Here is a 13,355-nt window from a genome sequence, read left to right as displayed (position 1 = left end):
CTCCTGACTAATTACCCTTTGTCAGCTGGCAAAAGAAAGAAAAAAAAAATTGCCATTAATTAAAGGACATGTACAGTTCTCCTCAAACATAGCTTACAGTTTCAGGCAGTATAAGAGAAGGATGGAAAAAAAGGTGCACTTATGAAAATACTACACTGACGTGTTGTAGCATCATCAGTATCCTGCAGGTAGCCCCCACCATGTCCCCCATTAACCACACTCAATGAGGATTCTGTGGCCCCGCACCGCAGCAGAGGTGAGCCAGGAACGCAGCTACCCACAGTGACCGGTATCCCCATTGTCAGACTTCCCAGCAGCTGATGCTGGCTCTTGTGGATATTTACTGCTTTTCCGCCTCCCCAGTTGAGAAAATATTTTCCTCTCATTGTACAGAAAGGTGATTAGCGGTACCTCCAATTCCCAGCACATATCAGTGCCCACACTTACTGTCAAAGCACTGGGAAGGTGGTCCCAAGGCTCAGGCACCACTGTAAGACAACCTGTGATACCCGGATCCATCGCCTGCTCTGCCACATTCTGCCTCTAGGACATAAAGCCTCATGCTGTGCACGAGCTGAGACACTCTTAGAGTTTAAAAATGAGCGTTATTCAGTAACCCAGTACAAAACTGATTTTGAAATGGCTGAAAAATTACCCATGGGTACAAATTCCTTTTCCCAAGCACTTCTCAGGCTGAACAGTTTGTATACACAGAAACATTCTTCTTTTTTAAAAACAGAAGCAGAGAAAAAGAAACAGCTCAAACCTTTGGGATCAGGAAAGTCAGATGACACGTCATCAGCACCACAGAGCAGAGCCCAGATTCAGAATAAACCCAAACTCAAACAAACAAAAATAAATGCAGGCAAGTGCTTGGACCTCTGTACCTCACGCATCTGAAGCCTGCAGCATCCAACAGAGAGTGCTGAGCTTTGAAACCCTCTCTAAGAAGTCCCAGAGGTGCTGCTGTCCACCTGGATCCACAGCCTGCAACATCCTTCTGAAGACGGGCATTTCTGCCTCTTCTTCAAAACCTCACCACAGCCCCATTCTACAGATGGAAAAAAGAGGAAGAGTTAGGAGCAGGCTGCCTCACTTCTCTGCCCCTGCCCCCAGCCAGAGCTGACTCGAGATGCGGAAGAGACACTCAGTTTCCTCTTCTGACTGTGGGATCACATCTACCAGCAGAGCCCTTGCGCTGTGTTTCACCCAACAGCTGTTTATAGTAAACAGAACAAAAGCCCTGCACCAGGGACAGGAAGGCAGGTTTCTCTTGGCCCAGAGAAGTGCCCAGCCTTTTAGGTCCCACTCCCAGTACCTCACTGCCCCAGCAACTCCCAAAACCTTTTTACAGCCAGAGGTGTAAAGAGGCGTTGCTGCCTTCACAGCACTCCCAGGCATAATCATCTGGACACGGGGCAAGGATGCCTGGTCCCCAAATGCTGAACAAGGGAGGAGCACCAGTCCTGCTCCCTGCTCAGCAGGAAGGTTCCCATGCTCAGGCTCCAGCAGGTATTAAGAAGGGCCTAAGCTCAATCTACACAGCTCAGCTTCATCTTTCTTTTGGATTTAAGTTTGATGAAGAAAACCGAGCGCATGAACATTTCTGCATCAGCAAGCAAGCAAAAAATGCACGAAACCCAGCTTTCGCATGGATCACATCAGCACTAATCTGTTGGAATAAGGCCACTTACGCATGGGTCTCCCCAGCCTGAAGAGGTACTGTGCACGCCTTTTTACCTTGTTTATAGTGTGGCCTCACTCACGCTTTGTTTAAGAAACAATTAGCCTTTGACAGCTTAAAATAAACAGCACTCTCTCTCTGCTACAGAGCCACTAGATGCAAGCTGGGTTTAAAGTTCTTGCAGCTACATGAGATTGATGGACCAACAGACTGCGAGCCACAAGCTGGTTTGCTCTCCTTTCCCTGACCTTGGCAAGACGGGACACTTCCACACAGGCACTGGCAAAGCAGAGGACCTGTAGCAGGCAGACCGGCTGCAGATGCACAGCAAATGTGCAGCTAGGCAAAGCTCTCTCCTGGACTTACTGGTGTTTTCTTCCTTGGACATAATGGTGTTTGTCTCTTGCCTGGCTGCAGCCAACCCAAAGGCAGTGACTGTGCTGCCTGGCACAGGTAACACCACCTGGCAGCACGACCTTCAATGTCTGCCCAACTCCTGCACCACCATCAGAGGGTCAGTGCTCCCACTTAGAGGGCATGGGAGTATTTCACTGGCAGCTTCAATTTTCCTTTGGAGCCTTCAAGCTCCTCAGCTCCAATCCACAGCTGTCTTTGGACGATGGGGAGCACAGGATGCTGAGGAGCTGCCAGAGCTGCCTTGTGTTCCTGAAGCCCTGAAGGAGAGACACAAGCAGATATCCTGCCTCATCCTGGAGGTGTCCTCCAGCTGATTAGCTTGCTTTTACTACAGGAAAGACTGGAGTGATGTTAGTAAGGGTGTTAGCTTAGGCTCAGTGACTTCTGCAGAAGAGATCCCCTGTGCCATAGGCACACTGCAGCCTCGGCTTCCTGTGTGTAAAGCTGGGATAAATGCTCTGCTCTTGCTCCTGGGGAAAAGAAGTTCAGTAGCCACCAGGTAACCAAATGCAACAGTGTAACAGAGCCCAGCAACTCCAAAACAAACTCTCCTGACACAGAAAACATGTGGGGGCTACAGGAATAAGAAACAATAGCCAATGGTTAACAGCTGCACAAAGCAAACATTTTCAGACAGCATTTAAGATCACAAAGAGTCAGCAAAATAAAAGGAGATGTGAGACGCGGCAGTCACAGATGGAAAAGGCACGAAATTAACAAATAGAGGAACAAACCATGGAAAAAATATTTGTTAACGTGAAATGATTGCACACAAGAATAGGAAGTAATCATAACATAGAAAAAAATATAGAGGACGACAAGCTCCAGCTTCCTTCCAGTAAGTGTACGGCAGCAGGTACCCACACAGTCATTGCTGCTATCCTAACACTGACTGCCCTTACTCATAGCCTCACTGTTGGGCCTCAAGGGCACCAGCAGCTCAGTGACAGGAGCCCTGCACACCTCACAAACTAAGGGTTGACTTCAGCATGAAGTACATTTCCTTAACTGTAGCTCTGAAGGTACAGCTGATGCCTGAGAAGCAAAAGCTGTTGTTTAACCTGGGCTTGAGCTGTCTCATGGACTGAATGGCAACGATTCACCCCACCAGCACGCAGTTCAGGCACGCTCAGGGACATGCTCACCTTAATCATAGCACCCAGGCATTGGGATTCTGCATCAGTGGAACCGTGAGGGCTGCTGCTGCAGCCACGCTGTGCCATAGGTAAAGAACACAACGGGTGTGCTCCTGGAGGCTGCCCCGGTGGGTGTGTGGGATCCCAAGGGGCAATCAGAATCACACAGGGAACCCCAGGCAAACAGGAGAGGGGCAGCCACGGTTGCACTGCGCCTTTCCATCCAGCACAGAGGAAACACAGCTCGTGAAAGAAGCATCCCCACGGAACGGAGTATTTGGTTATGAAGAGCTGCTTATTGCCCACCGCAGGGAAGACCCCACCGGAACACGAACGAGGAGAGGCGAGGAGAGGAGAACACGAACGAGGAAAGTTTTTTGCCCTTTCACACCTTTGCAGTGAATCACACACACACAGCCAAAATTAAAAATAAGAATAATAGTTCGAAGTAAATACATAAATAAATTAAAAGCTTTCAAGCCAGGTACACGGCGCACACGGGGCACTCCGGGTAGGCTGCGCCGGACAGAACCGAGCCGGGCCGGGCCGGGCTGCTGTGTCTCCCCGCTGCCCCTCTCGTCCTCCTCCGCACTTCCTACTTTCCCCGCTCCGCCGAGCGCCGAGCCGGGCTGGCAGCTCGCTCCGCCGGCCGCTTCCTGTGCCGCCGCCCGCCCCGCACTCACCCCAGGGTGCTGATGAAACCATTGACGGAACCCTCGGCGTAAAGGGACACGATGTCCCCGATGTACAGAAAGCTGGACATTTTCTCAGACATTTTGCCTCATTCTCCGTTCATCTCCGTTCAACTCCGCCCTCCTCGAAGCCAGACAACACCGGGTGAGTCCGGAGCAGCGCGGCGGAACGGCGGCGAGCGCGGGCCCGGCCGCGGCTCCTGCGGCGCTGACAGGAGCGCGGCGTCGCTGCCCCCCGCAGCCCTTAGCCCGCCTCGCCCCGCGCCGCCTCCCGCCCGCCTCCCGCCCCTCGCGGCGGCCCGCCCCGGCCTCGCCACATGGCCGCCCGCCTGGCCCGAGCTGCAAGGCTGCCCCGGCGCGTTGCCGCTGGAGCTCGGTGGCGTGTGTACTCCCCTGGCTCAAACTTTAGGAACCCGACTTCTTTCACCCATGTTTTCTCTACAGCTCTAATCGCTGACTTGCATACCCGCAGCACCAGTTAGTCACTGCTTTATCACAGATTCACAGAATGAGCCGGGTTGGAAGGGACCTCAAGGATCATGTAGTTCCAACCCCCCTGCCTAGCAGGGCCACCAAACATACACCTTTACTAGATCAGGTTGCCCAGGGCCCCGTCCAACCTGGTCTTGAACACCTCCAAGGACGGGGCATCCACAACCTCCCTGGGCAGCCTGTTCCAGGGCCTAACCACTCTCCTAGTGTTTTTTCCAGCAGCTAGCTGGGGGTTGTGAAGAAACAATAATTTACCGTGGTCAAATACTATGCTTGAATGCTAGGAGTATAAATCTGGTGGCAGGAACAAGCAGGTTGCTGCAAATGAGGAATAAGCTGAAAGCGTGACACTTGCATTACATGTCCCACACTCACAGATTCCAGCTTTATCTCACTTCTACTCCGAGCAAACATCAGAAATGCTGAATCTCAACATTAATGTTAGGAAGAAATTACTATCTAGCCTGCCCAGAAAAGCCTGTCATGCCATTTTAGTGTTTCTATGAATGAAACAGAACTTCTGATCTTTAGGATACCAGGTGAAGTGCTCTACACAAGCCAAGCAGTTGGCTGGGGTCGCATGAGACAGAAGGGGCCAAGGAGATCCTTGAGCTTGAGAGTGGTGGCAGAGCAGTATGAAAGGGTGACAGATTCAGGCTTTGGGGATAATAACCTGAGCAGTAGGTGCCAGCCCACTGACATCAGCAGAGGTCACATAGGAACAAAATGGGAGCCACAGTGGTGACACAAGAAGGCTCCAGGGAGACCTTATTGTGGCCTTCCAATACTTGAAGGGAGCATATAAACAGGAGGGGGAACGACTGTTTATGTGGGAATGGCAATTGGACAAAGGGGAATGGTTTTAAACTAAGAGGCTTAAGTTAGATATTAGGAGGAAGTTTTTCCATTCAGAGGGTTGTGACGCATTGGAACAGGATGCCCAAGGAGGCTGTGGCCACCACATCCCTGGATCATTATGGTCCTTTTCAACCCAGGCCATTCTATGATTCTCTGAGGGCTGCTGCCCAGATGGGGTGACACAGGAGAGGCCAGAATCACACCACCCATGTAAATGTCCACTGGTAGCTGATACACACAGGTTGTCAGTAGGGCTTGGTATAGTATACTGTGCCCCAACATCTGCACCTGTGTGTAGGACAGCTGAGTTCTAACATTACAAAAGATTCATTTTAGGAAATGTTTAGTGTGTAATTTCCATGGCAAAGCATGGACAGGAGCCCTGTAACTCCTCATCTTCTCTGCCTCTTTTCTTCCTGGTAAGCCGGGGCCAGGCTGCATTCTGTTGCATCCCTCCATCCATTTGTCCTTACTCAAATGGAATGCACTTACCACCAAAAGCTGTTACCACCTCCTAGCCCTCTAGTGATAAATCTTAATCCAGTTTTGAGCAATGATGGCTATTAGCTAGAAACGATCTGTCTGAAAACAGCAGGCTTTTTCCTCTTTGTGGGGAAGAAAAAAAAAATCAGATTCAAAAGGCAGTCGAGCATTTGAGCAAATACTTCATTTTAAATCTGTATCATTGAAACAGTCCAACAATCTCAATGAAGTTACTAGATTTGTATATTGAAAATAAGCAAGCACTTTCCTGCTTTTCTCAACTAGGTCTAAAACTGGTCTGCAAAGGAGCCCTTGCTGATCCTCTCCTTGCAGACAGGAAACTTCAGCTTGACAAATGCTTCTCCAGCATTTTCAACAACCATTAAGCCTATTTTATTTAAAGTAATGTTCGTGTCTCACTGAGTGTTAGTTTTATGAAGATAATATCTGGAAACATTTTATTAAGATGAAAGAGATTTTGTCATAACAAAGTATACATAGAAAAAAAAATGGTGTGGTCAGAGATTGTAAATAGAACATTGCTAAATTTGTCTGGAGCAGAAATAAACCAAATTGGTTTAAATATTTTTACTTCTGTTTTTAAACTTGCAGCTAGATGCAGAGCAAAGGTGAGACTCTTTAGTCATTAAATTGGACTAGTGGGATTAATAGCTGCATGGAATTTTTCAAGGCCTTTGACATAGTCCCACACCACATCCTTATCTCCAAATCAGAGGTATGGATAAAGAATAAGCTGGATGATCACAGCCAGACGACTGTGGTCAATGGATCTATGTCCAGGTGGATGAGGTAGCATTTGGATTTGATGATCTTTAAGGTCTTTCCCAAGAAACTATTGAAATGTGTCTAGAGAAGGCCACAAGGAGGTACCAACCCATGAGGAAAGATTGAGGGAGTTGGGCCTGTTCATCCTGAAGAAGAGAAAGCCCTGGGGAGACTTCATTGCAACCTTCTAGTACTTAAAAGGAGCTTACAATCAAGAGTAAGACCAACATTTTACAGAGCAAAAGGACAGAGGGGAATGGTTGTAGAGCAAAAGAAGGGAGGATCCAGATTAGAAATTAAGAGATAATTCTTTACACAGAGTGTAGTGAGGCACTGACACAGGCTGCCCAGAGAAGCTGTGGATGCCCATTCCCTGGAGGAAACCAAAGCCCAAGTGGATGGAGCCCTAGGGTACTCCCATTTATGGCAAGGCAGGGTGAACTGGGTTGTCTTCAAAGTCCCTTCTAAACCAAGCCATTCTGTGAAATGGTATATGCTTTCTGATGGTTATCTCCAGTAACTTTTTGTCTCAAGCTGTGCATACAGGCTTCTCCATTCAACAGGACCCAGCTTCAGAAATCACTGTCTGGTGCTGATGTACTGCCTCAGTGCAAACTCTGCTCTCCATCATGGAAACGAAGAAATCTTCCTTATTCAACTTTCATTTGAAGCTTATTACTTATTTTCAGGGATTCATCTATTTTTAGTGACTTTTGAAGCAACACTCTCAAATTAAATCCCTATGTTTGTAAATACTTGACTTCTTTAAAGGGAAGATTTATCATGATCTCTGCATCCTTGATTTCTGCTGTTCATGTCATTGCTGAGGCACAGAAGAGCAGCAGTTTATCCATAGAAAAGTCAATAAAAGCGCCCACTGCTGCATTTGAATATCTGCTTTAGATGTGAGAATGCACCATATTGAAATTACTTTTAACTCAAAGAAGTAAATCGTCATTTAGATAGGCTGACATGTTAAGACATGAAAGGTGGAAAATAAATAAAAATATGAAGACGTCTGAATTTCCTGTTAATCTTATATGAACAGGGGATCTCCTGACACTGACCAAATATCTTATGGATTTGAGCACTACCTGAGTGGAAGGGCTTTGATCTCTCTCCTGTACAACCTCCCTCTTGTAGAAGGGTTGCAGAAGTTACATATGTATAGGCCGCTTCAGTGAGAGCAAACTGGACCAAGGGGAGGCATATGCAACTAGTGGCATTGATGTTTCTTTTCATGAAAGCAGCACACAGTACTTTCCAGCTGCAAGGGAGCAGTGGGAAGAGAGGAATGCCTTGAACTGTTTCAGTACAATAACTATAGGTGGAATTAGGCCAAAATGCATTATCTTTGGATCCAAAGCCTTGATTTTGTTTCTCATTTTTCTAATGCAAAGAAGAAAAAAAGAAAAAGAACAAAGATTATCCCATTGCAGACATTTCAGCGTTTAAAACCCAGCTCTGATCTTAGAGCCCAGCAGTAACTGGAGTACTTTTTACACTCTAATCACAAGCAACGTATAATTACGGCATACTTGAGGAATGCTTGGCTTTCAAGGCACCTGATGAAGTTTCTCACACCAACTGGAGACACCCCATTACCTTGTGGATGGTTGTATTTAAGACAGCTTAGATCTTCCTTGAGCACAGAGGCATTTCAAAACCTTTGGAAGTATAAAAGAGAGCATTTATTGGCCTAAGAGCTGATTAGAGAGAGCCAGAACAGCCTATTTTGACAACACCCGCACACAAGAATTGATTTATTGCTGCTAGCGCTTTGTTTTACTTTGCTTATAGCAAACGCCAAGTACTAGATGATTTCTTGATAGTTAGCTAGCTGCCTGCACTCTTTCTGCCTTTTTTCCCCATTGTGGGAGTTAACTCTTTATGCCATTGTTTGAAACAATCCATTGGTGTCAGTGCCATACAAAATATCATGTGCATCTGGTGAAAACCAAAGAAGAAAAATACCCAAGGGGGAAAAAGGCCTGACAAAGAGAAATGTGATTTGGTAACAAGAAGAGTCTCGTGAATCATGTAAATGTACTGTATTTGACCAAGACTGTGAAAAACAGAACACAGAGCACTCACTGCTGCTCTGCCCAGTTTATTCAACCTGTTAGAGTACAACCATGGAACCGTGGCTAAATTCCTAACACCTAGTTTTACATATGTCTTTCCACTGGAGGCAAAGATTTTTCCTGTCATTAGAGGTGGTCCTGGAAACAAACATCTCTCACATCTCTCACCTCTGAGCACAGGGATGAACTCTGTATGTTCACTATTTGTGCACACACATATGCACTGTGATGTATATGCAGGAACAGGGCTCACTTGCCATTTCATACAGCTCACTCTGTAAGAGCTAATATATGTGTTAATTTGAGAATTTAAATAATTGCTGGCTTGCCATAATAATCTCTTGAATGAAACTCAGAAATAATGAAAACTAAAGTTACTTGTGAATTAATTATTTAAGTAAAAAGTTTAAAGAGGAAGCCTGAATGCCCTTCAGACTGTGGCGCAGTACAACAGCTATGTAAATAAATTCCTGAGAGCCGCTCCAAGCCATTCACTTGAAAATAATTTTACTTGTGATACATTCAAGCCTTTTGAAATAAGTTTTTGATAGTTTAACAACCAAAGTTGTTCATTCACAGGGCCAAATATGAAAGCTTGACCGAGGCAGAAAGTACAGTGTTTCTTTCTTTGAAAACTTCTATCCAGAATGGATGCTTTATTTGGAGAGTTCAGGAAGTTGAAACGTTGCCTTCTATCACCTCACAGCCACAAAGCAAGCATCAGGAAGCACACAAAAATGAACTTACTATTCCCGTGTGGATTGAGTGCCAACAGTTACACCAAGTTTGCTTTCAGCCTTGCAGAACTCACTGCCAGCCCCTGGAGACTTGTTAATTGTGCACTGTCTCCTGGGGTTTCTTTTCTGCTTGGCTGCCTGAAAGCAAAGCCTTGCTCTACAAAGCAGAGAGATAAACATACCTTGTTTGGTATAATAAATGGCCTCATTTTCAGCTGCTTCTTCTGCTTTTTTTCTTCAGCCCTATCCCACTCCCAACTATGACTTCTCCAACAGCAGAATCAGCGCACCTGCAGAGCACAGTGTCTAATTGCAGAGCCATCTTTAATACTGAATTACAAGCTGAAAGGCCAACCCTATTACAAGGCGGATATAGCAGAATACTAGTCAACATTTTCATTAAATAATTATTTAAGTATCTTGATTGACTTTTCCCACTGAAACTCAGTATCTTTATTTTGGGAGAAAAAAAGTTAAACTTCACCAAGATTTCCACAAACAAAAAAATACCTTTAGAAAAATAACAGCTCTAATAAGAATCCTAAAGATGCAGTTATGTTCACAAGCTGAATAAAGTGGCAATAATTTGTATTCCTGGAAAATATGGCTATCTTATACAGCACATAAAATAGAGGAAGATCTCTGTGACCACAACAGAGCAGCAAGTAAATCATGTATCTGAGGAAAACCACCCCCTTCCTTTCTTTTTTATTATGCAAAGCATGAGGAAAGATATTCCAAACCTATTGAAGTTTCATAATTTAAGACTGCTTAGAAAGCCACCTTAAGATTTCATGGCTTTTTTCCAGTCTTTTATTCTATTGAAAATTTGTGGTGTTGTTTTCTGTATCGGCTGTGTTTTTATTTACAAATAAATACTACTCCTTTGCAAGAAATGCCTCCTTTCACTAGCATAGCTGGCATATTACTCCTTACACAGTAAACTTAGGGCTCTGCCACCAATTTATTTATCTGCATTGACCATGTGAAAAAATTGACAGGGAAGAAAATTCATATCCTTCCTTTTGGCCATATAATCTTAATGACACTTATCCTTCCTCAATTGTACTCTAGGCCTAGGCCTTCACTCCAGAAGGAATCAAATCAACAAAATATACTGAAAATAGAAGATAAGAAAAGCCCATTCAAGTCATCAGGCTGTAGGTAGTAGGCACAGCAGAGAAGCAATCTAGGGAAATGAGGAAGAGCTAAAATTTAATCAAATAAATAACTTCTCCTCAACTATCTCTTAAAACATAAAATACCTGAGGTGCCTCAGGAATGGGTCAGGAAGCAAAAATCATAGATTATGAAGAATTTTATTTAGATTGATTAAATTATCTAGAAAATGACCCTGATCCCGTGAGTAAGTACAAAAAAATGGGTGTACAAAAAGATGGGTGGCCAGCAAGGCAATGGAGGTGATATAATGGATATCTTCTCTGCCTTTGTGAGGACTCAACTGCTGTACTGCATCCAGACCTGGGGCCTCCATCACAAGAAAGATGTGGAGCTGTTGGAGTGAGTCCAGAAGGGGGAAGCATGGATACTCAGAGGGTTGGGGAACCTCTCATGTGAAGAAAGATTGAGGGTTTTGGGCTTGTTCATCCTGGAGAAGCGAAGGCTCTGGGAAGACCTCATTGCAGCCTTCCAGTAACTCATGTGAGCTTACAAGAAAGCTGGAGAAGGACTATGCATCAGGGTTGTGGTGACTGGACAAGGGGAATGGTTTTATTCTGAAAGAAGGGAGATTCAGGTAAGATGTTATGGAGAATTTTTTTCTTACTTAGAAGGTGGTGAGGCCCTGGCACAGGCTGCCCAGAGATGCTGTGGATGCCTCATCCCTGAAGGCATTCAAGCACAGGTCCGATGGGGCCCTGAGCAGCTTGATCTAGTGGGTTCCAACCCCCCATTGCAGGGGGTAGGAACTTTGTGATCTTAAAGTTTCTCCCAGCCCAAACCATTCTATGATTAGTAATATACAGTAATGTAAACATCAAAAGATATCCCCAAAAATGAAAAGTAGGATTCAAATTAAGGGGAACACCAAGTAAATGAACCAGCTTATGTGGTGTTTTTTTTAAGTTAAAGATTAATGGGAAAGACCATAAACAGAGAACATAAGGAATCATGCATGATTTGTATTATGTGTGAAATTAGCTGACTGTGTGTTACGTAAAACTCTGCGGGTAAAATGAGCTACACTTGAGGAGCTCTTGGGTACTTTTAACTAGTAGTAAATCAGCTACATTTCATTATTTCCTGCTGGTGTTCCTACTGGAAGTATATTCAACTCATTTTTAAGCAAAGTATTTTCTTTACTCAAATGGCAAACAAATCACTGATTAAATGGAGAGATAACACGCCCAGATGATTTGCATCAATGTAACTGCACCTCAAGTCCTATAATTATGCATTATAACACCACTGTGTAGGGCTTGAACCAAAATTCCCCTTGCAAACAAAGCCAGAATTGGTAATTGCTGCAAAATGACGTTACTAATTTATTTTTTAGTATCAACCCCTGAGGGCTGTTGAGATCCCAGAAGATCCTAAGTCTCCAAAACAGGTGTAAATTTAGCTTCCTAGCCTTTTCCATAGTATTTTGAGTTTACTGATCTAAAATATTTATTTTTTTCTCCAAAGACAGTGTGCACACAATCATTTGCAATCCGCTACTACAGATACCAGGGGGCAGATAAAGCAAGAAGCATAACGTTGTCACCTAAATCCTCACTGCTTGGCCTTCACAGTGAGCTATAACAAACATGCTGCTGACAACCACACCACTGACGTCAGCACTTGCATCCCAGCTCTGCTGCATAGTTCCACAGTACTACATCTGGCAATGCCATTTCCATGGCCACAAAGGACTTGCCTCTGGGCTTTCACCCAAGCTTGCTTAAGGTAAGACTCACTCCAACAGCTCTACATCTTTCTTGTGCTGGGGGCCCCAGGTCTGGATGCAGTATTGCAGATGGGTCCTCTCAAGGGCAGAGAAGATGGCAGCTATCACCTCCCTCACCCTGTTTTCCAGATCTGTTTTTACAGAGGCCAGGACACAGGTGGCTTTCTGGACTGCACATTGCTGGCTCATCTCTATCTTTTCATCCACCAGAGCCATCACGTCCCTGTCTAGAGGGCTGCTCTCAAGCAGTTCTTCTTCCATTCTGTATTTATACCTGGTACTACTCTGTCTCAAGTACTGCACTTTGCACTTAGACTTGTTGGACTGCATTAGGTTCACATGGGACTACTTCTCCAGCTAGTCTACGTCTCTTTGGATGGCATCTCTTCCTTTTATTGTACCAACCGCACCACTCAGCTTGTTGTTGCCCACAGACTTGCTGAGGCTGCACTCAATCCCACAGTCTAGGTCACTGATAAAGATGTTAAAGAGTCCTAAGATAGACTCCCAGGGGACATCTCTCATCTTATGCAAGGTGTTGTCCTATCCCAAGGACTGGACCCAAGCAAATGCTGGAGTAGTCTCATCATTCCTATAACACCACAAATAAGAAATAAAGTGGTACCAAAGGCTGCAGTCCAACAGATACTGGACCAAACCTAAAACCTCAGATGTGGTATAGGAAGAACTGCCTTATGAATTTTAAATCACAGAAAGCACAACAATTGATCCAGTCCCACCACCACCATCCCTTGGAAATCGCAGTCAGACAACACTTTCCTTCACGCTTGAGTTGGAATTTGGCTGGAGCAAAGATTGAAGTACCTAATTTCTTGTTGTTTGAATAAAGAGAAACACTGCTGATATCCTGGCAGGGCAAGTTTCCCTGCCCTGTGTGCTATGACACAGGAACTAGCTGTAGAGACAAGATGTTCTCTGTAATTACCTAGGAACATCTTTTGTTTACTTTGGTTGAAACTCCAGTGATGTCCCACCCCTGCATGCGGAGCATGGAGTGCACCTCTATTTTACCTGTACTGGCAAAAACACATACACAGAGGAAAGATGAAGAGATTAC

The 13,355-nt window shown here is 45.1% G+C and overlaps 1 protein-coding gene across 6 annotated transcripts in view; it reads right to left on the bottom strand.

Moving 5' to 3' along the window:
* The window catches only part of ITPR2 (inositol 1,4,5-trisphosphate receptor type 2), a 253,887-nt gene extending 249,702 nt beyond the window's left edge, over positions 1–4,185 (bottom strand). For all 6 annotated transcript variants that reach the window (XM_032446237.2, XM_085541626.1, XM_085541631.1 and 3 more), the window contains exon 1: positions 3,921–4,185. In XM_032446237.2, the coding sequence (XP_032302128.2) occupies positions 3,921–4,012 (92 nt within the window). In that variant the 5' untranslated portion in view covers positions 4,013–4,185. The remainder of the gene's footprint in view (positions 1–3,920) is intronic.
* Between the last annotated feature and the right edge of the window lie 9,170 nt (positions 4,186–13,355).

Source organism: Coturnix japonica, chromosome 1 (genome assembly GCF_054131305.1).
Source record: "Coturnix japonica strain WE chromosome 1, WE-NBRP24, whole genome shotgun sequence".
NCBI classification, from domain to species: domain Eukaryota; kingdom Metazoa; phylum Chordata; class Aves; order Galliformes; family Phasianidae; genus Coturnix; species Coturnix japonica.
This window is presented reverse-complemented; position numbering and strand designations above follow the sequence as displayed.